At 36.0% G+C, this 27,658-nt stretch overlaps 1 protein-coding gene across 3 annotated transcripts in view; it reads right to left on the bottom strand.

Moving 5' to 3' along the window:
- Positions 1-27,658, bottom strand: part of BRINP3 (BMP/retinoic acid inducible neural specific 3) — a 167,012-nt gene that overhangs the window by 132,791 nt on the left and 6,563 nt on the right. For 2 of the 3 annotated variants that reach the window (XM_036453621.2, XM_036453622.2), the window contains exon 2: positions 17,529-17,814. In XM_036453621.2, the coding sequence (XP_036309514.1) occupies positions 17,529-17,764 (236 nt within the window). In that variant the 5' untranslated portion in view covers positions 17,765-17,814. Of the gene's footprint in view, positions 1-17,528; positions 17,815-27,658 lie in introns of those variants that run through there. The other variant, XM_036453623.2, reaches the window with a different exon arrangement.

Genomic DNA, 27,658 nt, shown 5'->3' on the forward strand with positions numbered 1-27,658 from the left:
ATTGATCACACCGCCTCTTCTTAGCACGCAGGGATAAGAAATGCTTCCGAGAAGCATAGACAGGCCACGTCATTTGTCAGCGTGAGTGATGATGAGCCTTGTGAGCTGTGAGGATGCTGCGGGATAAAAGAGAAGGCAGCCCAGCCGGGAGGCTCACCATGCAAATTAGCGAGAGAAACGCAATCAGAGAAATGAATGCAAAGCCAGGGAGAGCGGTGGTCAGGAGGACACTCTGAAATTAAGCAGAAACAGGCACTGAGACTGCATTATTCTGCAGCCTCACGCTTTCTGAATGTCTGAAGGTGGATTTGGGGGTTTCATTTGCAATCATTCTGCAGGGACAGTGTAGGAAACGCAAACAAGTAAGGAAATGCATCCAAATAGATTCAGGTGGGAAGATGAGAGAGGAGTGAGCCAGACCCCACGTGTCCTGTCCATCATGTTACTTAGGGGGTTCCAGGCACCTAGGAACATTCAACTCATACCCATACCATTTCTTTATCTGTCTATCTTATTTTATTTTATTTACGTATTTAAGTCCTTTTATTGATTTGAGAGAGGGGAAGGGAGAGATAGAAACATCAATGAGAAACATCAATCAGCTGCCTCCCATACATCCCCCCACTGGTGATCAAACCCACAACCTGGGCATGTGTCCTGACCCGGAATCAAACCTCTTGGTTCATGAGTCAACGCTCAACCACTGAGCCACACTGGCCTGGCTCTTTAGTTGTCTATTCCAAATCTGACTTCCAAGGTATTATCTGCTTTAGAAGGAGTCAGCAATGTCTTCAGACTAATCATATAGATTTCACCAGGATCTTGTAAAGTACAAACTCTTAAGTACGGTAAGACTGAGTTGTTAATACTATGTACAGTGCCAGAAGTAAAAATGTAGGCATGGATACAGAGCATTTGTGCTAACCTCGGCTTCTACCACCACCGATGCCTGGTGCTACCAGCTCTTAGACACAACAACTCTAAGGGCTGACTACTCTCATCTTACTCAGAAGCATAATGTGGAAGGCTTCACACTATCATCTACTTACCATCATCTTTTAACATGCTATGGATCTTGTTTTATAAGCTCAACACAAATCACATGAATGCTACTATTTCAGCTCAGCCTGTATTTCCCTAGCACTGACAGATTCGATTTCCATCTCAGTGATATAAAATAAAGTGCATTTTAGTGGGGCTTTGCCCTCGCTTATTTCTCAAGAACCAGATGCAGCTTAGAGATGAAGGGGCATCAGGCAGTCCTGCAGTGATACATCCCAGCTAATTGAAAGTCGGCAAGCATCCTGTATGCTCAGAACTCGCTTTCATCATCAGTAACCAGTGGATGTCTCAAGAAACCTTTGATTCTCTTGTCTAATTTCTGTTACAAAAACACACACCAAAAAACAAAAAACAAAAAACAAAACAAAAAAAAAAAAAAACTAAGAAGTCTACCAAAACCAAAATAATTGACTCTGGCAGATGTTTTCTAGCATTCAAATGAAAATTACAAAACAGTTCCATCCAGTAATTAATTTCATTACCTTTCATGGCAGATTCTCTTTAAGTAAAGCATCGGAAGAGGGGAGAGATGAGAACAAGATCAAAGGTTTCATAGCAACACGACCGAGGGTCAAATTAGATGCCTGATTAAAACTGATCTTAAAATATTCCAGCGGAAAATATTAGCCATGTTCCTTGATCAAAATCTCTTTGATCATTAGAGAACAAGTTTTTTATTTTAGCAACGGCAGAGTAATTTACTGAGGAAAAATGTATAAACTATTTGAACTTGGCCAGTATCTCTGGGGGCCACACCCACAGATGACTGACATGGATCCTTCCAATTGAAGACCAAGGCAGTTCTAGTTTTATTACATTATCTAATAGATGATCAAATTCACCCACAGTATCCTGGAAATATAAGATGCTGGACTAGCCCTCCAGTCAATAAATAATACTGGTATGTCAAGCTCTCTCTACAAAATTTAAACTTGAAGGCATGGCATATTATCCAGTTCTTTGTGGGCTCGATCCCCAGTAGGCAATGTGCAGGAGGCAGGTGATGGATGATGTTTCTCTCCCTCTCTCTCTCTCTCTCTCTCTCTCTCTCTCTCGCTCTCGCTCTCTCTCTCTGCCTCTCTCGCTAAAAATCATTCTTAAAAACAATAGAGTCATGACCCAGACCAAAAGTGAACCCTTATGACACTGATATCTGCCTTCTACCTGCTCACCTAACTTTGGGTTGCTTTATTTGTGGGCTTCAAACCAATGCAGGGGCAACCTCCTTGGGATCCTCCACATTCTGAGGCCTCACAGGTCAAATGTTGTTGTTTTTAAATGCTGCCCTAGACATACTCATTACACTGCAGTCAATGCAAGATGGATTCTTATTTAAAATTAATCTCTGTCTAACCAGAGTGGCTCAGTCTTTGAGCGTTGACCTATGGTCATGGTTCAATTCCATACCCAGGTTGTGGACTCAAACCCCCAACGTGGGGCATGCAGGAGGCAGCCAATCAATGATTCTCTCTTATCATGGATGTTTCTATCTCTCTCTCCCTCTCCATTCTCTCTGAAATCAGTAAAACTATATTTTTAAAAAATGACTCTCAGAGAACTCCCTTTTTCTAAGAATTAAATCTTATAAATTCTTTTGTGACACGAATCACATTATAAACTATTCATGCATCTGATTTAAGGAATTTTCATGTAAGTACCCATTTGTAAGTTCAAGGCTCTTGTCTAAAGCAAAAAGCAAATCTTAGAATCAATATTCACTCCTTAGTTAAACTTCAAGTATTAGAAAACTCTAATTATATGAGTTCCATTGTAACAAGAGAAAATATTCAAAAAACTGAATGTTTTGACAGCATTACATTTAGAAAAGTGATAGTTAATTTCAGAACTGGGAAACTGATTTTCAAAAACAAATGTGCAGTCATTGCATTCTCACCAATTTCTTATTGAATTAATAGAGTTTTATTTAAAAAATCAATTCAGTATGTTTCTTTGGATTATTTTTGTCCTATGGGGACAAAATACAAAATGTTATGACATTTAAGTTTAAATCTTTGGTAATAGTTACAAAAAATCTGTTGTACAATATGTATAATTGAGTTTGAAGATGAATAATAGAAGTATTCATCCTTTGAGTGTTTTGTCTAAACTTTGTTCTAAAAAATATTATATAATGATGAATGGATATTTTAAATAACACTATATTCAGAATAAGGTTATATGAAGTTTTGATATCTGATACTGCATAAACAAAGATGGCAAAGCCTATCCCATTACCAGTTTTTCATATTTTTTCTCTGTATGGTTCCTAGTCTTAAAGGCTATATGTATACATACATCTACACACATATTTTAATTTAGGTATTTAAGGAACTAAAAAAACAAACATTAGCCACAAAACATACCGAGTAAATGAATGCAAAATTCTGGTGTATAGGCCAATGCTAACCACAAGAAGAAGAAAAAATCCCTACTTAGAAAAAAATATTTCTAGGTCAATATGCAAATATTACTTGAAAGCATTCTTTCTTTAAAAAATGAGTTGTTTCTCTTGAGAGGTTTTACAAATATCAGCTGTGTTGGTATAACGTTTGCAAGCAACCAAATTTGGAGATCAAAGTAGATTTTTATAATGAATTTATATATGAATCCTAAATAAGATTCACCAGCACACAGATGGGCTTGCAGGTGGTAATGACAACCACCAAAGCTATTCAAGAAGAGGCCTGTGTCAGGGTCTTAAAGTAACAATGGACACACAGCTGCTACAGGAGACATCTTCTGTCCATCATTTGGCCACTAGTTTGTCTCCAGCAGTCTCAACTAATTCCACTGTATCTGTTACCATTCTTAAATGCGCATCCTGAACAGGGTTATGTGTGTGTGTGTATTTAAATATATTTAAATATATTCTATTATGTATACATAATAGAATATATTAAAATATATTTAAAAAGTATATATTCTTTTAAAATATATTTTTTATTGCTTTCAAAGAGGAGAGAGAGAAACATCAATGATGAGAGAGAATCATGGATCGACTGCCTCCTGCACGCCCCACACTGGGGATGGAGCCCACAACCTGGGCATGTGCCCTGACCAGGATTCAAACCATCCATGACCTGCTGGTTCATAGATCAATGCTAAACCACTGAGCCATGCCGACTGTGTGCATATATATATATATATATATATATATATATATATATATATATATAATTTTTTTTTTTTGGTATGAAAAACAATCTTGGAAACATCAGGATTTTATTCTGATTTTTGAAGGGTGATTGACAGTCATTTGTGGCACCAGGCAGATAGGAAGCTTCCATGTTTTTCATTTGAAGGGAAGGAAAAAATTTTTCTAGATCCCAATCTTTCACGCCATTCTTTTACATGAACAGCCATTGTTCATGCTTCGTTCTGACTAGGCCATTGTAGGTCAGGGTCTGGGGCAAAGAGGCCCTTTCTGGTCACCAAAGCTAAACATGGAGTGTTAAACTGTTCCACACTCTTATAGCGGGATTATTTCTGAAAGCTGAACACACAAGATGGCTGCCCCCATGTGGTCAAAATGGCCACCACAAGATGGCCAGCAGGACAGGGCAGTTTCACTCCCCTTTCATGCCTCAAGCCTCACTTTATCGACAACAGCCAATTACATACTGTGCTTTAGGGAACAGCCTTCCAGGGCAGCCAGATCCACTATACTGACTTCAATTCTCTGTTTATTTATTTAGCATAAAGCCAGAGAAAGGGTATTGATCAAACATTATAAATATTCCAAATGGGTTCATATAATAGTGTAAATTTTTCCCTCCATAAATATTGCGAATGGCAGCTGTTAGATCAATTACTCTTACCATGTGAAGAATTATCATACCTTTATGTATTTGGCAATTGGACAAAAAAAAAAAATTGCTGATCCTTTTAACTCAAGTTTTGCTTATACTTTATACCATATTTAAAGTATGGTATTTGTCCAATGTAGCACATTTAAAGCATTTTTCAAGATTAAATCATTACTAAAGAATGAAATATTGTCTTTTGATATTTTTCTATTTACAAATGAATTTCTCAAATTACACACTTTTTCAAACTTTCTCAACTTTTCCACCCCTGGTGGGGGGGAAAGCATATGTGCATGAATACCGTCTGCCATTGGTGCTAGACACGAGTTTTATTTTTGATTATTATTATGGCAGCTTTATTTTGGTCTCAAAGGACGCTATCATTGTATATCACTGTGACCCAGTTTTAAACAATGGGAAGTAAGTTTGTGTTAACCTGGCTTTGGTGTGTCACAACCTGTTCCTGAACAGACACTTACCTTGAACTTTAAATTACAGTATTTAATGTATTAGTTGGTGGGAGTCCAATACAAAGAATTCCTTTATTTTTATTTTTTTTTTCATTTTTGTGTGTGATGAGGGCCAGAGAGAGAAAACATGTTATTAAAGGGACAATGATGAGATAAAGGAACCAGAATTGCAACAATAGGCCCTGACTGGGTAGCTCAGTTGTTTACAGCATCTTCCCCATGTGCCAAGGTTTCGGGTTCAGTCCCCCATCAGGCACATACAAGAATCAACCAATGAATACATAAATAATTGGGACAACAAAATCTATCTCTCTCTCTCCCTCCCTCCCTTCCTCCCTCCCTCCCTCAAGTTGACTTATTTTTTTTTTAAGTAATAAATCAGATTGAAGGCAAACACAAACAGTACTGACACTTCAAATAACCGTAGCAAGATTTGGAGGAAAAGACCGAGAAAGATGTCTTAAAGGAGGAAAAAAGTTTAAAATACTGAAATCAAGGTGACATTCTGAAAGACAGAAACAGATCAAGAGGCCTGTGAATTGGAGGTGCTGTGGAAAAAAATTACATAGAAAATAATCTAAAAGATGAGAAGAAAAGTCTTGGAGGAGAAGAAAAGAGACCCATGCTTGTAGACTGAATGCTGTAACACTTCCCAAGTGAAAGGAAGGATTTAAAAATGAACAGACACCTGTGGGCGAGTACCTAGGGACTGCCTTCAAATAAGCACTTCACGCAGCTCCCCAAAATAAATGGGTGATGATTTTACAGCTCCACTCTCCAGTGGCCAATTTATTTCAATAATGAAGAACATTGAGAGTGAGCCAGCGCTGAGAAAGTGAGAGCCAAGTCCTCGGTTAGAAGAAATCTAAGTTCTTAACGTGCCATGGCCAGCACTTCTATTATGAGTCAGCAGCAACACACTTATTAGGAGCGTACTGCATATCATCAAAAAAGGCTAACGTTCCACCCTCATCCTGGAAATGTGAACTGTAAGTCAAATAAAATAAAACGGATCCCATAAAGCAGGGGGCTCAGGCATCACGTGACTCCTACAACAGCTACATTGGCAAAACCTTGGCTTGACCTTAGAGAACTATACTTGTTATAGAATTATTTCCAAATCAATAACCATTAGACCCAAACAATGTTGATTTGTGCCTTTCTGAAAGGTAAATGGCTCAGACAGAATCACTGCAATAAAATCCTCCTCACTAACAATATCCATTTCAACAGGAAGCCAATAAATGTTCTCTCATGAAAAGCCAATAAATAATGAAAAGCCCAGCATTTTATTTTTAATCAGCAAAAATTTAAATAAAGTGTCAGGACTGCACTTATTGATATGTAGAATGTGCAGTTTCAAAATTGGAGAAGCATGCATTTGTTCAATATTATAATGCTGTGTGAGGATTCTAAAAGTTTATATGTATTCTTTCATGTACAAATAGATAATGAAAATATATATCTGAACACAGAGGATAATATTCACAATTATTAAATATGTTTAAAGGCCAAAACCGGTTTGGCTCAATGGATAGAGCCTCAGAATTGGCCTGTGGACTGAAGGGTGCCAGGTTCAATTCTGGTCAAGAGCGCGTATGTTGGTTGGGGGCACATCCCAGTAGGGGGCATGCAGGAGGCAGCTGATCAATGTTTCTCTCTCATTGATGTTTCTAACTCTCTCTCTCCCTTCCTCTCTTTAAAACACAATAAAATATATTTTAAAAATATGTTTACATGGACTTTTCAAGTTATTATCAAAATGTCAACAGAAAGAGGAAACCTTGTGGAAAAATGTATTTGTAGAATTCTGAGACACCGTGATCTGCTCTAACTTCCTCAGAAAACTGCTTTTTAGAGCGATAAACTAGCCTAATACAAATTCATACATTTAAAAAAAATTTTTTTAAGTACATTTTTATTGATTTCAGAGAGGAAGGAAGAGTGAGAGAGAGATAGAAACATCAATAATGAGAATCATGGATCCACTGCCTCCTGCATGCCCCCTACTGGGGATCAAGCCTGCAACTGGGGCATGTGGCCTGACCTGGACTTGAAGGTGACCTCCTGGTTCATAGGTTGATGCTCAACCACTGAGCCATGCTGGCCAGGCAATTCATACATATTTTAATAGCCATCATTCAATTCTAAATCTAGTGTCCTTTTTTGCACAGTATGTTTCTGGATTTAAATTAGGGGATAGTTCTCAGAAGGGTTTGGAAAGTACTTCACTGGTAATGAAGCACTGTGGAAGATTTTAGTCAGTGACAACAAGATCACAACTGTAAGAAACACTCATCTCCTATCTAATGGCAGCCTTCTGGAAATAGTAACATTCATTAAAAACATGACCAAGAGAGATAAGGAAAGAGTGGCATATGATATGTTGACAGGATGGTAATAATAATCATAATTATAGGAACATGACTTGCTTGTGTCAGGAACTACGCTAACTGCTTTAGTGACATGCATTATTTAGTTAAATCCTCACAAAAACTTGTAAGGTAAATACTATCATTATCTCCATTTTACAGAAGATGATACAGATAATTAGTGAGCTGAAGGTTACAGGTTATTGAAGTGGTGAGACCATAATTCAAACCTTTTTAATTATTGCACAATTTAGCTACTTCCATACTGTCACAAAATTGAAAAGATTTCACTAGATTTGGTACTTAGAGATCACTTTTGAATTAAGGACAGTAGGTTGTATCAAGAGTGAGAGGATAAAATAGCAAGTCTATTTTCCTCTCTGAGCATTTTCATTAAATACTTCTTTTCACAATTTTTACCATACATGTAATTTTTGGAAACATTACTTCAGTTTCATAATGCCTTCACTTATTAAAACATGAAAGTTGCCCAAAGACAGAGAAAGGAGTCAAAAGTCAGGAACAGATAGTTTTCAGAAAAAGAATATATTCACACTATAATTACATATAGAATTATGAATATATTATAAATTCATAAGCTCATTCATAATGAAGACAGACAAATTTAACCACCAAGGCAACAATTTAACCTACCAGGCCATTAGCAGCAGCATCGAGATTTTATTTTTATTTTTAATTTTTTTAAATTATATTTTATTGATTTTTTACAGAGAGGAAGGGAGAGGGATAGAGAGCTAGAAATATCGATGAGAGAGAAACATTGATCAGCTGCCTCCTGCACACCCCCCACCAGGGATGTGCCTGCAACCAATGTATATGCCCTTGACAGGAATCGAACCTGGGACCCTTCAGTCCACAGAAGGACGCTCTATCCACTGAGCCAAACCAGTTTTAGCGAGCACTGAGATATTAAATGCATGTAACTTTTCCTTTAATGTTTGGTACCATATATGAGTTCCTCTTATCAAGACTTTGCTATTTCATCCATTATGAGGGATAATTGCCAATTCTCAATGATGTTTACAGATAATCAGATACAAAAATAGTGATGACATACAACATTTTCTTCCTGGTGGGGAATTTTGGAGTACCGACAAAAAGCCATCACTTAGCTTTATGAAGCAAGGAGTGTGTTTGGTTCTTGCTGTCGAGACCAATCTATAAAATGAAACTGTTCAATCCCACTGTATAATTTATAAGAAATCAAATTAATGGTGCTGTAAACAATTCAAATATGTTTATCCTGTTCAGATGACAACCTTACAAGATTTTTTTTTCTCATTAAACTTATCTCTGGGTAATATGTCCAACAGGGCTGCAGTAATACATGGCTAGAATTACTCTAGGTAATTACTAAAATGTCTCAGGAAATAGATAAGTTATGACATATTATGTACCGTTCCTCAGGCTAGTTTAAGTAGCCATTTCTAAGAAGACAGTACATTCACACATTCTCATGAAATTATTAACCTTAAACAAAAATATTTCTGAAATTTTAGTGAAAATTATGTTTAAATAATACACTTAGTGTGGCTATTGCTTAATTAATTGATTTTAAATAAATGGGATACTGTGTGTGCATGGGTAAGCACTCAAATATTTACATGCAAGCTTAAGAGATCCTTTCATATAAAAATGTTATTTTGCAAATTTTATTCCTTCTTGCTTAAAAATAATCATTTTAACAAATTGTTAAACTGAAAAAGATGCTTTTATTCTCAATGAGAAAAAAAATCTTACAGAAAAATGAATTCAGTCATATGCATAATCTTGCAAGTAAACCATTTTCTTTCAAGAATTTCCTACTGCATAACTGTATTTGTTTTTCTATCTAATGCAAATTAAATGAATATTAATCTGCAATATTATGCGTTTTCTTCTAAAATGTCACTCAAAAGCTTATCTGCATTGCTGAAAGAATTGAAAAATAAATAATTTGCATATAAACTCTACTAGGAATTCATTTTCAGTGTAAAATAAGAACCAAATAACACTATTAAGAGGGATGTAATGAAGGTAAAGGGGGAATTCAGGCACAAAACATGCTCAATCACACACACACACACACACACACACACATACACACATACACACACAAATGGCAAGAGTGATGCATTGGAAATAATCAAAAATTCAAATCACAAAAGTGTAATCTCAACAGATTTCACTAAAACAGACCTTTTTGTCCACACCTTGCTACTGCTTGCCTTCTCACACCAGTCAGATTATGCTTCACTAAACACAGCTTCATCCTTTTTTTTTTTTTTTTAATATGTTTTATTGATTTTGTACAGAGAGGAAGGGAGAGAGACAGAGAGTTAGAAACATCGATGAGAGAGAGAGTCATTGATCAGCTGCCTCTTGCACACCCCCTACTGGGGATGGGCCAGCAACCAAGGTACATGCCCTTGACAGGAATCTAACCCGGGACCCTTCAGTCCCCAAGCCAACGCTCTATCCACTGAGCCAAACCGGTTTCAACTCATCCTTAAAGTCCAGAGAATACACCTTACACACAACATGGAAGTCATGGCATTTCGCTGCCAGTGGAGACAATGGAATATCCCATTGCCATCCTGAGATATATATTTCTAATTTCCACAGAAAGTTACCTTAAGAACAATAACATGTAGCTGACAATTTGTGAATTCAAAATCATCCACCCACCCTTCTGGGTCATTCAAAACTTGGTGATATTCAGAATCCATATCACACACATAAAGTGAACTAGTATGTATGGTTTTAGTTGATTACACTTTGATCAAGAATCCATCAGACAGATACTCCAATCTTTTCGTGTCCGAAATTTGACCATGAAGAAGCTTGAGGTTTCAAGACTGATACCTTTTATTTATTTATTTTTAAAAAAATCTATATTTATTGATTTCAGATGGGCAAGGAGAGAGAAAGAGAGAAAAGAAGAGAGAGAGAGAGAGAGAGAGAGAGAGAGAGAGAGAGAGAGAGAGAGAGAGAGAGAGAGAGAGAAATATGAAACATTGATGTGCTGCCTCCTGAATACTCCCTACTAAGGATCTAGCCTGTAACCCAAGCATGTGCCCTGACCTAAAATGGAACTAGCAATCTTTCAATGCACAGTACAATGCCCACCCAACTGAGCCACACTGCCATGGCAAGAGATGAATCTTAAGGGCATGTTTAATCCTGGAAATCTTTTGATTTCATGCCCCAAAAAAACGTTTCACTTCTAAAAAAAATAATAATAATAATTGCAAGGCAAGTTACCATCCTGTTGATTTTTATAATAAATATGGAAAGTATTCTTATGTGGGATGAATTAAGTGATGACTATCAAAGGTTATTTTTCATACAATAGCTCATCTTCGGGAGATTGCATTTTGTGAACAAATACTTAATGCATTTTGATTGGGGGTATTTGTTTAAATCTATTTTTCTATTATGCTTGGGGATAATAGTCATGTGTTTCTTTAAGATAAGACAGTCGGAACACAAGGCCACAGCAACGCAGAGCCTTCGCTAATTAGAGGCTAACTGGAGAGATAGTTTAATTAGTTCGCTGCTATTACCTATTTAAGTGAGCAGCCAGGGAGGTCTGCTGGAAAAGAGACGAGCAAATACATGGCGAGGCCATTCTCTGCCTCTATGCAACCTTCACAGAAGAAGGGAGCAGGTAGCTTGCAAATAAGAGTAGAGAAGGGAGAAAGTTTACTTAAAAAGAGGAAGCCAGGTTGATGTGGCTCAGTGGCTGAGTGTTGGCCCATGAACCAGGAGATCACAGATTTGATCCTGGTCAGGGCACAGGCCCAGGTTGTGGGCTCCATCCCAGTGTGGGGTGTGCAGGAGGCAGTAAATCAATGATTCTCTCTCATCGATTTTTCTATTTCTCTCTCCCTCTTCCTTCCTCTTTCTGAAATCAATAAAAACATCTTAAAAAGTGGAGACAAAAAGTAATCATTTGTCAGCAGAATATATGTCTATATTGGGCTATTGGCATCTTAACAATAAACTTGTACATAAGTGAACACATTTCAAATATTGTGAAACCTTCTGTTTCTTCATTATCATTAAAATATTCAGAAACCTTTAATAATTCTTTAATAGTAATGAAAGAGCTTAATATTTCCCCCTTTGCCTATAAAGAAGGTTATCAGCTTTTATACTTAAACTGAAACAGTTTATTAGTATTTTCCTGTTTGCTGGTTTAATAAATAGTGTACTTTTTATATTGCCTTTGTTTACTATAATATTTAGAGAAATACATGAAAGGAAAATTAAGAATATATAAACATACTTTATGTAATTTTTCCACCAACATTTGTTGGACATCTATGTATCATTGTAGATCTCTGCAGTCTGAGAGGCAAATTCCATGGATAAATATTACGAATTAATTCACATAAGACCCTTCTCTAGGCCAAATAAATTCTACTGGGTAATTCTTGCATCCTATAGTAGATTATGGAATTATTATTCCAATTGAAAATCATAAGAAAAAAAATCAGTAACTAATAGAAAAAGTAATCTAAACCATTTTTTAACTTGCTATTGTTCTAAAAGGTATTAAATAAAATATATTACAAAATATAAATAGTAAGTACGAATTTTGGCTTTAAATTTGGAAGGTCAATTTGAAGATGGTGTCTAATCTTTTATTATTATTCACATTAAATGGTTAATAAAACAAAAGTGCTAATATCCTAATCTTAATTTTATGACTCGTACTTTAAAAGTTGGAAATTTTAAGTATTGCAATTACATAGCAATTATTTTATTTTATATCAAGGCACAAAAAAAAAACATAATGAATATCATTTTGGGACATTTTCTTACCACAAGAGAGATAATACACATGAGTAGTATTTTCATAAAACTCCATTTAAATATACACAATACACACACACTAAAAGAAAGCCAAAACAAAACAACAACAAAGAACAACCTAAAATCATGAAGAGGTATTATTACTTAGTATTTTCTTTTCCCTCTGATTTTACACTTTACATTTTTGACATAATGTCCAGTAAAAAACATACATACACACACACACACATTAGCAACTCAGAAGACCCAGAACATGATAACTGAAGAGAACAATAGTGATAATTTTGATAATTGTATTTGGAAAAAGATAGCAAAAATAATGACAGAGAGGAATCAGACTGCTTGGTAAGATGGAACCACTGAGAGAAAAATAATCAAATAAATTATTTGTTTGAATGCCAAAAAATCATAATTGTTATTTTCTCTTCTGTAAATAATTCTGTGGAGACATAGTGCTGTTCATTTTCTCATTTTAACAGCAAAAATCATGAATTTGCTGTTAGACCAAAAATTATTACTTACAAATTCTATTAGTTGTTACAAAGCATGACTTTTATTTATAATCATGAGATGATATAGAATCCTCATTAAGAACTGGCTTTTCTGAAAGTTGATTATAATTCTTAAACCCTTGAATTGGTATTTCTATTTTATTCATGAGTGCAATTTTTACAATGTCAACTAAGGAACATTTCAATAGAAATTCACAGATATATATGATTGTGAAATAAAATTTTAGCCCTGGCTGGTGTGGCTAATCTTTCTCTACTTCTTATAAAGAGCTCTATCTTCTCTTTTGTTTTGATCATTTCCTGGATTGTTTTGTTTTACAATCATACTTAGTTATATATTTCTAAATATAATTAAATTGCACCTATTCTGTGAGCTTTGTATGGTAGAATCATGAGTGCAAATTTTCCCTTGGTTGTTTTTCTTTCACTTAACATTCTATCTAGGAGTTTTGTCCACTCTGTTACTAGTGTGAATGTTAATATACCTGAACTGACCAATCACTTTTATATTTAATTTATTTTAAGAAATTCTTACATATCTCAACATCATGAAAGTATTTCCCTCTGTTTTCTTCTAGAAGCTTAGTGTGTTGTTTTTCCTATTTTAGATCCTCATTCCATATCAAGCAGTTTTGAGTAGGTGGTATCACAAAGTAATCCTATTTCTGCTTTTCTCAAACAAAAACCCAAATTGCAGAAACATTTATTTTGGAGTCCACTCTTTCTCATATACTGTTTCATTACGGCCCAGTCTTATGAAGTGTCCATATATATATGTCCATCATTTTCCGGGCCAGCTTGTCCTCACTGGCATTTTGTAAATATAATTGTGTCAGGGAAGATGGCTACAGTCAATAAGGTACAGCCTTTTTTCAATTGTCTCTTATTCTCACTCAAACTTCACTTTGAAAAACTGCTGAGGAAGCAAAGTGAGTTGCAATAATCTGACATATCTTTCCATTATTTTGAAAGATGACAAGAAAACCATGTTCCCCGTCATTCACTTGCACTTGTGGTTAAGCAAAAAATAATGTTAGAACTCAAGGTCAAGTTTTTTATTATTCTGTATTATCGTAAGTGAATAATTGCATATGTAAAATGTTTCTTTTATGGGAAGAAAATGCACCACCCTGTGACTTTAGAATGCGTGTCCATGGTTTGAGATAATTGTAAGCTGAAGTTACTAAAAGTGAATCCCTCATCCAGAGCTCCTGAGAGTTACGAAAAGGATGAGGATTTCACGGCCTGCAAGAAATTATGCATTTTCTGGGGAGCATACAGCATAAGGGTATTTCTAGAATATGATAATGACAACCACAAGGCTCCGATTTATTTAGGGACAGGTGTGTTCCTATTCTACCCTTCAGAGCAGACATAATTCCTCCAGGCTTGGTTTATTCTCTAAAAGTGAGAACACTCACTTAAAATGCCTGTGCTCTGGTTTTATGTTCAATCTTTAGCTCAGAGAGAAAGACAGCTGAAACTGCAACTTTTAATATTTAACCAAAAAAGCAGTTTCCTGTTAGCAAGCCCATTGTAGATCCTCCAACTCAATGACCTACTCATAAAATAATCACCTCTTGAGTCATAATGTAGTTTCAGACCAAAATCCAAAAAGTACTTCATAACACTCATTAATTTAAACATATAGAGCCTTCTTACTCAACAAAACACATCTTGTGAAAAGAATATTTCTTTTTCTGTAAGCCCTGACCATAATCTTACTAATGTTTCATTGTTTTGATCTTGCTGTTCTATATCTGTGGTAAAAAGGACAATATGATTCTGGAGAAGGAGCCAGATGAAGAAAGATAACTGAAAGAGATTTGACCTAATTATCTTAACAGGCTTAATATGTTTTAATTCATAACCAGTGCCTTTCAGAAACTATGTCAACACAATATCCTGCATGAAGTAGCTTATGGCAGTAATAAAATGCACTAGTAGAATTTTGCTGGTCACTTTTTGAAATTATGTGGTCTTTCAAAATGATGAAGCTAGTGATTAAAATGGGAAAATATGGATTTCCCATCTCTGTGTATTAATCACAAATTCTGCATTTGAGGTTGGACATTCGTGAACAATAAAGTCTCTGATAATTATTTTTGAAGACAGATCTGAAAAACAAAAGTAACAACAAAGAAACCAGAGAGCTATTCTAATCTTTGCTGTTGTGGTGGTCCTGATATGTCAAAAATAAAGTTAACTTTTCCAGAAGAACTCAGATCCATTATATTGGAGGGAGAGGTCAAGAGTACTCTCTAAAATTTAGGGAAATACTAGTTAGACAAGTGAAATATCTCATTGTTGCAATGCAAAAGGAATCTTCATGAATATATTATATTGCTCATTCCACACCAACCATCAATGATCATAGATAGCATCATTAGGCAATATTTCAAAGGTCACATAGAGGTTATAGTCTTGTCCAAGCAGGGGACAAGGACATCATATTCCATGATTTACAAACAGATAACTTCCATACATGCTTATTCAAGCCACAAAGATAAAGATATTTGAAAGTCAAGAAGTATAGGACTAATGAAGGTTATTAGGAATAGAGTCCCATGAATTCTAAATGGAATAAACTAGCCTTAAAAATCAAGCCCAAGGCGTTGTTTTCCATTACCATTCACTGTGGCAATCCAAAAAATTTTGATGCCTCTCAGTCATTCAGCCTAGAACCTCTAAAACATGCCGACCCTTGTTTGCAACTCACAACCAATCAACGGGTGAGCCAAACTCCAACAACCACACACAAGACACTTCTGACCTCTCAACAGAGATGCCAATAGATTGTGGAGACAAGCGTGCACCAGTTTGATTGACAGACGGTTAAAACTGTAGAATGCTGACATAGAAGACATTCTCACCACCTTCAACTCAAGTCATGTCACACAATCTGTGAAGGGAAGTGGGCCAAACCAACACACACATGCAAAGGAATACAACTGGAATCATAACATACTGACGTTTTCCTATTGCATTTCAGAAAGAGCATCTTTAATATTTTATTTTATTTTATTTTAAAATAAATTAGAGTAAATCTTTTTTGTAGACTTGTGATTATGCTCTGGCTGCCTGGACTAAGGATTTCTAAACACACACACACACACACACACACACACACACACACTCACACTCACATCAGTAATTCCGTGATGCTTCATAGAACTACTTCAGTACCTTCTATCTGTTTGGTAAATAGGCATTGCTGGTAGAATTTATACTATTTCCCATGCTATAAAGACCCCACATACAGACCAGAAGTACAGTGCCCTCTGGTGCACAGATACAACATAAAATAAAACATATATATATCACATATTTACATATAGACACATAAATGCAAAGCTAAGTTTTACTTCTCCATGTTCAACAAATCACTGAGAATTGTAAGCTTCTATCTAGAGGAAATGAGCCAATCAAAACTTTCATAAAACATTCTCTATGGCATAGACTCAGGCACACTTGTACATCCTCTATTTAATGGATTCATTTGGCTGGAGGTCAGGAAGACTGTTGGATTTAACATACAGCTTCTTTTGTGTAACTATTGAGAGTTAAACGTAGAAGAGCAGTAAAAGTTAAAGGTCATATATCTCAATCCGTTCTTCTTTCTTGGCCTCTGCTATCATGTCCTGTTTATCCTTTTCCTTCTGTTACATTGCCATTTCTGCCATTGCCATAGTCTCAATTGACTCAACTTCTCAATGACTAGTACAAGATACCATTTCCATTGAAGTTCAAAAAATGTAACAACACATCATAGCATAAGTGGAAAGGAAAACACCACTGGAGAAAATTCACTGAACAACGTTGACGATGATGAACTCGGCCTCAAAGTTCACTGGCATTGACTTAAAGGCACAGGAGGATTCTAAGATCTGAAAGAGACCCACAAGGGGTCACTGTTATCACATTTTCCTGGAATACATTATGTCTATGAGAAATATGTTCAAACTAGAGGCCTGGTGCATAAAATTTGTGCAGGTGGGGAGTGAGGGGGCCCTCAACCTGGCCTGTCCCCTCTTGCAGTCTGGGAGCCCTTGAAGGATATCTGACTGACAGTTTAGGCCTGCTTCCAGCGTATAAGCCAGCAGTCGGACATCCTTAGTGTTACTGTGGAGTCGGGAGAGGCGCTCGCCAGCCATGAGCCCAGCTTCTGGCTGAGTGGCGCTCCCCCTGTGTGAATGCACTGACCACCAAGGGGCAGCTCTCGTATTGATCATCTGACCCCTGGTGGTCAGTGCGCATCATAGTGACAGGTCATTCTGCCCTTTGGTCGATTTGCATATTAGCCTTTTATTATATAGGATAACAACAACAAACAAAAAAAACACGATGGAGGCGAATGGTAAATAAGAACCCTCCTGATGACAACCCTCTCCCCTCTGTCTCTCTCCCTTAGAGAAATGCATTCACACACTGCCTCCATGGCAGAGAGAGCTCTCTGCACCGGCCTGCCCTTGGCCCTGTCCGTACCTGTATATCTTGTATCTTGTGCTAAATCCCTGCCGGCTTCGGTCCACAAAATCGGCGTATTCCTGTGAGCGATGGAAGGGTCCCTTGTCATACAGGAGCCAGTCGAAGGGGCTTGTGGCATGCTGGTCTGAGACAGCAGCGACGGCGAACACCCAGCAGTGCAGACTCAGGGCTATCCACTCCCATAGAGCCATCAGAGAGAGCACTTCAGCACCAGCTCCGCTGCGCCATACCATGCTTCCCCTGGGCACTTGGCGCCTTCATCCTCTTAGCTTTCCCTCAGCACCTAGACGAAACACACACACAGGCCATTAGTGAGCGCCCACGGCGTGCTCTCCGCAGGGAAGCTGTGCAGGAGGCTGGTCCATTAACAAAATAAACTATCTAATAGCATTGCTTTAGACCAGTGTTTCCCAAACTTCTCTCATGATGAGAATCACCTGGTAGAGTTGTTAAACTACAGATTCCTGAATCCCAACTAAGAAGTGCTAAACTAGAATTTTTGGGAACATAGAGGTAAAATGGTATACTTAACTAGTGCTCTTAGAGCACTAGTTAAGTATACCTATATGTTCCCGAAAATTCTAGTGCTCTAGAGCACTAGTTAAGTATACCATTTTACCTATATGTTCCCGAAAATTCTAGTGCTCTAAGAGCACTAGTTAAGTATACCATTTTACCTATATCTTCCTGAAAATTCTAGTTTAGCACTTCTTAGTTGGGATTCAGGAACCTGTAGTTTAACAACTCCACCAGGTGATTCTCATCATGAGAGAAGTTCGGGAAACACTGCTTTAGAATGGACCCTGGCAAAAGTGACTAAGGAAACTCTGATGACTGTGATCTGTCACAGCTGTGTCCCTGTCTCTGCGAGTGTGTTGGGAAGGAAGGCTTGAGGCACAAGGGCCCCCTGCAGTGGATCGTGAAGACCTATAAGGCGACAGTGAAAAGTCTAGACTCACAATTCTTTCCTTTTTTTCTTTTTTTCTGCTTATAAATGCTTTATCACCTTGAGCACTTTATAAATAATGAATGTTTAATTATATTATAATTCGTCATAAATTTTAATGCTAAGTGTACTTTATTATTTAGTTATTTTAGGACAATTCTCACAAATGAATTAAAGATATTTAGGTAGTTATTTTCATCACATGGATGAAATTGGATGGACTAAATTTATGGGTTTAGAGATCTATATATATATATATATAAGTGTTTATATATATGAGTAAGTTATATCTAGCTATCTCTCTATATAGATTTTTTAAAAAAAGGAATGGTGTGCGGAGGGAGGGAGAATAGAGGTGTGTGTTTGCTCAGCTATTTTTCCCCATTATCCCCTATTAGAAACAAACTTTTCTGATTTAAACAGAATCATAAATTATTTTTAGGATCTTCCAAGAATTTCAATGTGTACTCATAACATAAGTAAGCATACCTACAAAGTTCACATACACACAGAAACTAAGATAATGCAGATTATAAATAGTGAAACCATATATATTAATTTTAGGGACATTCAGAAATGAAGTAACAAGAGGCGTGATCCCAGGGTGGCAGAGCAAAGCAACATCACATGAAGCAGACACCACACACACAAAATCCTACACATATCTGAATTCAGTTCTACCTTCTCACTTCACCAATTTTTCCAGCATTATTATTTATAGCACATAGAATTGAGCATTATGTAAATTTTACTAATGAGAAAGTTTGGGTTGTAAAAGTTCCTAGTCAGCAAAATCTCTTTAGGAAGCAATCAAAATGCACAGTATTAAGTAAATATTTTAATTATAGCTGTCATATTTCTCTGGCGTTTGGATAAGGCAATTGATAGCTTTAATTTGCTTTCTAGTTATAGCCCTATAATTCACAATTTAATCCTAAGCTATTTATTGATGAGAGGTATAGAGCAATCATTTTGCAACTAGAAAGAATGTCAAAACAGAAATACAATGCAAATGATCAAGGACATGGTACCCACAGTCTTACGCACCACACAATTGAAAGGACTCATACACACTATATGAGTTGCTTTAATCACATGAGCTATTTCACTGAGGTCATTGAAGAATGCCATCTTTGTAAACAAAATAGGAAGCCTTCCAAGTGAATACATTTTAAAAATGATTTATCATAAAAAAATAAAATCACATAATAGAAATGTTTTGAAATAGGGGTTGGGAGGTGCTGGGTCTCCATCAATTACTTGTCTAAATGGAGCACTGTCAAATGACTCAGCTCATAATTCCCAAATTCTGATGGAGCGAATAGATATTTTTCACATAGTATTTTTCTGATGTGGGAGCTATGACATTTTTCTTAGTATTAATGCATTTTGCTTACATTCCTAAACTAAGAATTATTATTATTATGCATAATGAAACAGCATAATCCCCCTGTGACTAACAAATCTTTCCTATCTTGGCTAAACACACATTTTCATTCTGCTGATCAAATATATCCAAACTTGCACCATTTAATCATTGTTACAAAGAATGTTATATTTTCCTATGTGAAGCAGCAAGAATAGGGCCTCGTATGTGGTAGAGCATGTTTCAAAGCATGTTTCCTACCGGTGCAAAATCGTAATTATACACCTAACTCTTTGCGCTTAAATCATTTCAGTAAACATAACTCTGCTCAAGCACATGAGCTTGTAAGACACAGAGCATTACAGAAAAAGTGGAGAACGACAGGCCTGGACTAAGGTCCTCTTCTCAAATTCTGAAATTTTTCAATAATTACCCAGAACCACTATTTTTATTCTTTCCCTCACCATGTGTGTTCAAGAGCTTTTGTGGTCCTCATTCCCTCATTTTAACATATAGGAATATGGAACAATTTTCTTAATATATGAGAAAACTACCTAAATGTGTTAATATTAGGTTTTATCTTTATGGTTTTATTAGGTTTTATCTTTGTGGTTTTATTAGGTTTTATCTTTATGGTTTTATTGTTCTCTTCTTTATTTATTTATTTATTTATTTATTTATTCACTTATTTATTTTTATTGAATTTATTGGGTCAACATCTGTTAACAAATTTACACAGGTTGCAGGTGTACAATTCTGTAAAACATCATCTGCATAGTGAACTGTGTATTCACCACAGCAAGTCAAGTCTCTTTCTGTCACCACTGATCCTACCTTTACCCTCCTCTACCTGCCCCCAACTTCCTTTCCAACTGGCAATCTTGTCTGTGTCTTTGAGGTTGGTTGTTATTGGGTTTTTTTGTTTGTTTTTTTGTTTGTTTTTTTTTTTTGCTTAATCCCTTCACCTTTTTCACTCTGCTCCTATCCAACTCCTTCTGGCAGCTGTGAGTCTGTTCTCTGTATCTATGAGTCTGTTTCTATTTTGCTTGCCTTTTTTGTTGTTGTTTATAAGATTCCACATGAGTGAAATATGGTACATTGTCTTCCTTTGAGTGACATATTTCACATAGCATAATGCTCTTCTGCTCCATCCATGCTGGTAAGATTTCCTTATTTTAATGGCCCAGTCGTTTTCCAGTGTGAAATGTAACATTGCTTTTTTATCCACTTATTTACCAACTATATCATGCCAAGATGGGGTTCCTTGACCTGGCTTGTGGGGATTGGGCCGAAACTGTCTTTCTGACATCCCCTGAGGGGTCCCAGATGGTAAGAGGGTGGTTTGGGGTGAGGTACCCCAGAATAAGGCTTCCTCCTCTCTGATTCCTGGTGCCTTACCTGAGAACCACCACTGCCGAGTAACTGAAGCTTGGCAGCCCCCTCTGGTCAGTGCACATCATAGCTTAGCCAGTCGCTTAGGCTTTTATATATATAGATGGGCTCTTGGGTTGCTTTCAAACCTTGGCTACTGTAAATAACACTGCAATAAACATAGGGGTGCATTTTATCTTTTAAATTAGTGTTTTGGGTTTTTCTGAATATATTCCCAGAAGTGGAAGTGCTGGGTCACACAGCAGTCCCATTTTTAATTTTTTGAGGAAACTCCATATTGTTTTCCCTTGCCCAAGGGGTAGGATAGCAGAAAAAAATATTGCTCTGAGAAATGTCCTGCCTATGTTTTCTTCCAGGATTTTTATGGTTTTGAGTCTCACATTCAAGTCGGTCAAAATTATTTCCATTCTATTCCTGTATGTAAATTATTTTCATTTTTCTTTTAAACTGTCTTTTGTTTCACTGTTTTGGTAGTCAAAGACAGTCGTGGTTACAAGTAAGTTTTCTGAAGCATGCCTCATATTTTACTTTAAAATTAGATCTTGTAATCTAAACATACTATGCAAAACATACTACATCTGAACTTTATGATCCAGTCTCTGACCACTTTCCTTATGAATTGGAAATAAGTGAGATTTGAACCTTACCAAGATATTTCGTGATATGATTCCATAAGTTGAAACACTGAGGTCGTTTGTATTTAAATTGTGAAGAGAACACATGTGACTCCGAGTTTGGCCATCTCCTCCCACCCCCACCTTTTTAAAAATTAATCTTTGAGAACATTTTTCCATTTAACTTTAGAGAGAGTAGAAAGGAGGAGGGAGAGAGAGAGAAAAAAAAACATTAATTAGAGCGAGACTTATCAATTGGTTGCTTCCTGCACCTTGCACCCCCGACCAGAGCCAGGGATTGAGCTTGTAACCGAGGTACATGCCCTTGACCAGAATAGAACCTGGGACCCTTCAGTCCATGGGCCAACGCTCTATCCACTGAGCCAAACTGGCTAAGCCTGAGTTTAGAGATTTTTAAGAGCAATTTCCCCGACGTGAAGGACAGAACTGAGGAATGGAGCTCCCCTTCTCTTAATTTTTTTCCTAATCAGTTCTGCCATTAGGTAGTAGCATTTAACTTCCTCTTTATTGGTAGGACAAGATTGTATTGGCAGGATCAAGCCTGAGATTAGTTCCCTCCGCAGTATATCCTCCTCAGAGGAATAAGAAGCCCTCATTAAGATGGAAACCACTTAAAGCTGTAATTCAGAGGCACGGTATTGCCTGATCAGCTAAAATAAATAACCAGAAAGACCTTCTGGAATACAGTTAAATGACTGGAGAGCTTCACTTCTAAGGCCAGTCTTAACATACAGAATGTAATTTAAAGCAAGGAAGCTCAGTTCTTTAAAAAAAAAAAATGAAGGAAAGTGAGAAAGTACAAAAGCAATGTATTACTAACAGATGACTATAATGATCATCTCACGCTGGTGTAAGCAGATAAAAAGAAACAGCACATAATGTTTAGAGAAAAGGACTTGAACTCGGTGTGTATTCCATAATGACTGTGTACACCAACAGCGTGTTCACCATTAGCAGGTCACAGGGTTACTGAAACATAATCCCTGCCAGCAAGTCCTTCATAATTTGGTCAAACCAACAGAGGTGTTAAAGAGGGTGATAGTAACATATTGAGAAACTTTGGAAGATTCATGAGTGGACAACCATCCAGTCTATAGTTATTTTGATAATTTACATACTACCACATTAAAAAAGACTCAAGGTAGATATTAACCCACAAGAACTAAAAATAACAAGGGGGGTGATCTACAACAGGTAAGCCAACCCAAGGTCAAGTATGTAATTCTCCATCTGCCATTTTTCAATGCCTCTGCACTACCTCGTAAGAAAGAAGGCAGAACATTCTATGTTTCTAACTAGAGCAGTGGTTCTCAACCTTTCTAATGCCGCGACCCTTTAATTCAGTTCCTCATGTTGTGGTGACCCCCAACCATAACATTATCTTCGTTGCTACTTCATAACTGTAATTTTGCTACTGTTAAGAATGGTAATGTAAATATCTGTCTTTTCCTGCTAGCCATTGAACCACTGCTGTAGAGCCTAAGACCATTGGAAAACACAGATATTTATATTACACTGAACTAGAGAAAGTCACTTTAGTAATGATGCCTAGAACATCTTTCCCAGTTGCTAGAGATGCTGGAAGGGCCCATTGTTTCAATATTAGTTAGTTTTGCATTGACTGGTGTCAGTAATATATTCCAGCTTCTCTAAAAAAAAAAAAAATGTTAACAATAAGCACCTGACTTCCCCATTTTTATCCAATACACAATTCTGAAAATATTTGATATTTTCAAGGGCCATTCTTGTCAATATTACTTTAACTACTAACATAACCAAAACGGTCTTTGAAACTCAAAAAGTCACACAGAGCTTAAACTATAAAGAACTACATTTCAGAAGCAAAATACACCTACATGATAAACATAGTCTACAATCATGAAGAGTGTTTTTATTTAAAAAGAACCAGCCAGATTTTGAAGGATATTATAAGGAAGTATAAATGGGACATTACCATGTCTGACATATGAGACTATTTAACATCAGCTATACTCAGCATATCACATACACAATTTAAAAAAAAAATCATGTTGTCTGAGCTTGTCAGAAATTACTTCTAAACAATAATTATGAGAATCAGCATTATAGAACTTATTGGAGACCAAACTTTGGTAATAGATAAATTTTCAGTCAATAGTTACTGTGTAGTTTCAAATCCTGAGCAATTAAATTTCCATTTTCAGCTTAGACATCTGAAAATCTGTATCTAAAAGATAGTAAAGGATGTCAAATGCTTATAATGTTTGTGATGAAAGAATCATTAAAGTTAGATTAAACTTTTATTTATTTTACTGACTCAATATTGATGAGAAATAAATATTTTAATAGTTAATAACCGCAGCTTATATTGAAGTTGCTGATTCTTACTCTAAATAAGACATGATTTCCTTAAATAACAGCTGTCAAGGATGGGTTTTAAAAAGAACAGACATGAGTGATCTTTCATATTCACGTTGGCCTATCTCTCTATGATCACAATTGGTCATTTTGTCTTTCAAATTGGTTAAACAAGAGATGTGTTAACATGTCTGCATTTTATAGATGTGGAAGGCACAAATTAAAAGCCGATACAGTTCACTCTAAGAGGAAACCTTGATGCTCCAAGTTATATTTCCCCATAGTTCTGTTGCTAGTCAAACATAATTAGTGTTAGCCCAAATATAGAGACAGCTCTACCTTGAAAGTGTCAATAATCTGTCTTGGATCTAAAAGTACTCAAATAAGGAGTGATGTATTGAAAAAATGTGTGTGTGCTGGAGAGGTAGGTTGTAAATACTTGACCTATGTGCCCAAAGGTGAGAAAGATACTTAAAACAAGTACCTTAGTAAAAAAAAAATGTTTTAAGATGAATATATTGATTTCAGAGAGGAAAGAAGAGGTAGAGATAGAAACATTAATGATGAAAGAGAAGCACTGCCCTACAGATTTGGCTTGGTGGGTAGAGCGTCTGCCTTCAGACTGAAGGGTCCCAGGTTCGATTCCAGTCAAGGACATGTGCCTGGGTAGTGGGCTAGATCCCAGTGAGGGGTATGCAGAAGGCAGTCAATCAATGATTCTCTCTCATCATTGATGTTTCTATCTCTCTCCCTCTTCCTTCCTCTTGAAATCAATAAAAATACTTTTTTTTTAAAAGGAAAGAGAATCATTGATTGACTGCCTCCTGAATGCCCCCTACTGGGGATGGAGCCTGCAACCCTCGCATGTGCTCTGACCAGGAATTGAACCTTGATTCATAGGTCAACATTCAACCAGTAAGCCACACTGGCTGGGCTTAAGATGAATTTCTAAAGGCATGTAGACTGCCCCTTTAGAAATTGCTCAGGATCCCCTTTTTCTTAGATCTTAACTTTAAGTTTCAATTCCCAGAGTCAACTGAATTCCATTTTCTTATTTCCCACTTGCAAAAGGAAAGTGCTGAGTTGGGGCGATTGTGAAAGACAGATAGAAACTTTCTGTAAGTAGAAAAGAGTATGTCTTAGAAATCCCAAAAACTCAGATTCTATCTGAATTGTTTATTCAAGGAAATTATGAATTAAAATTCACAAATTGTTCTTTTTTTAACAACTTCATTCAGAGTAAAATTAGTCATTGAAAACAAAAAATATACTTTTCACTTGTTGCTTAGTTAATTGATAACTGGCAAGTTCTTTTTATTCTATTTTTGAAAACCTTAATATTCTTCCATATTATCCCAATGTATAATCTTAAAAAGTATGACTTACCACGTTTATAAAATGTACTGTAACTCTGTCATTCTATTATATATTAGTGACAGGTCTAAAGGAATAATCAGGAAGTCTCTTATCGTAAACTTAGGTAGAAGCATTCAATATAAATGTTTTAAGTAAGGTAGACTCTGTCTATATGTTAATATGGTTGGGGTTATAAAAGAAAAGGTGGGGAAATATATGGATTAATTACCTTAAAACACATTTTGTACAACTTTAGAGCATGATTTATTCAACCCTTAACAATTGTCTTCTAAAAATTTATATTGCGTTTACTATTTTTTAAGAGTTATTCACTTCTGAAAAAGACTCTTCCACCATCTCTATCCATAGATTTACAGGGCTGATGTTTCAAACCATCAGAAATATTGCCACATTAAAGACATGAAAGTCACTTAAATATGTTGTATACCCCAGGAACTCTCTGATGGGGTTAACTTTTCTTTTATACTTGTTTTAGCTACAACTTCTATACAACTTTAGCTTCTACTCACAGTACTAAATTGCATATCTAATAGCAGTAATAAAAACTTGAATTTTAAAAACATGCATAGCAAAGACATGATGAACTGTAAAGCATCCATTTATTGTAAGCATCCTGCAAACATGTGTGTATTATGATACCTGAGTGAAGCCATGATTCAGATTTTTAGTTTATTCTTTAATTTGACATAATCATTTTCTCCAAACTGGCTTATATTTGTGGTTATCACTTGACATACTTCATTTTATTTTTTATTAAATTTATTGGGGTGACAGTGGTTAATAAAATTATATAGGTGCACAATTCAATAATATAGCATCTGTAGATTGTATTGTGCTGACTTTACTCATATGTAGAATATCATAAAATAAACTATTAAAATAGAAATAGGCTCAGAGAGACAGAACACACAGCTGTCATAGAAGAGGGGAGATGAGGGTGAAGGGATTAAGCAAAGAAAAAAAATTCACTTGACAAATTTAAAAAAAAATAATAATAATTTTTGGTTGTAAGAATGGGTGTTTGATGAATCTAGTAGAGCATAGCAGTTTGTTAGTATACGCTAGCCACTATCTGACACTGAAAAATCTCATATGCATGTTGACTCAGCTCCGGTCTTCCCAAGTCTAGATTGTTTTTTAATAGTGCAATAGTCTGGAGATAGCTATTAAAATTAACAAAATGCGAGACTCCAGAAAAGTTCATAAAAATCAGCTCAGTCCTGAGGAGATTGGCTTCTATTCACAGAAATTAAGAAGAATAAGTCTATCTATTAAGCATTCTTTCAAAATAAATCCATAATGGAATGGAAATGAAATGTGCCATTATGAGACAGTAATTCTTATAGAGCAGAGAGCTACAATGTGTTTGAAGGTAACATTAACATATTTATTAATTTAATCAATAAAAGTGTAGTTTATAGGTTTAATTTTCTGAAACTATAAGATGGTAGTTTCTTTATTAGCTATTAAAAAATGTGTAATGCTTCGGGTGCTTCTAAAGGCATTTACATCTCAATAAATTAGGGTTTAGGGATAAAAAAACAAATACTCCTAAAATTAATCATAAGCCAAAATAGGTCACTTTGAGAATGAATTGCATTGTTGACTGTAAGCGTAATAAGAATAAAAATTTAAAGAGGTTATGAATGGTGTTTAAGAAATAGCAATGACTATAGAATGAGAATCTATAAGATTCCTTAACTTATTAGATTGCATGCCATTTTTCCACCTCTGAATTTATACTTTCTTGGTTGAAAATAAACATTTTAAAACCAACAAAACTATTTCACGATAAAATTGTAGGAAGCCACTCAGTTCATTAATAACATATTAGTCGTATCTTTCAATCTTGGGGAGAAATAGGTTGGAAAATCATCACTGGGTTTATGTCCATTATTAGAGTATCAGCTGGTTATTCATGACTTGTTAGCATGAACACAAAATTGAGAAATACCTCAGAGCTGCTGGCATAAACACACTATTTTAAACATTAACCACAGAAGTGTGGATTCATAGCTTATGAACTCATTATCTTTGGAGGCATTGTAACTGATAGGCCTGAACATGAGTAATT

Source organism: Pipistrellus kuhlii, unplaced genomic scaffold (genome assembly GCF_014108245.1).
Source record: "Pipistrellus kuhlii isolate mPipKuh1 unplaced genomic scaffold, mPipKuh1.p scaffold_m20_p_25, whole genome shotgun sequence".
NCBI lineage: Eukaryota > Metazoa > Chordata > Mammalia > Chiroptera > Vespertilionidae > Pipistrellus > Pipistrellus kuhlii.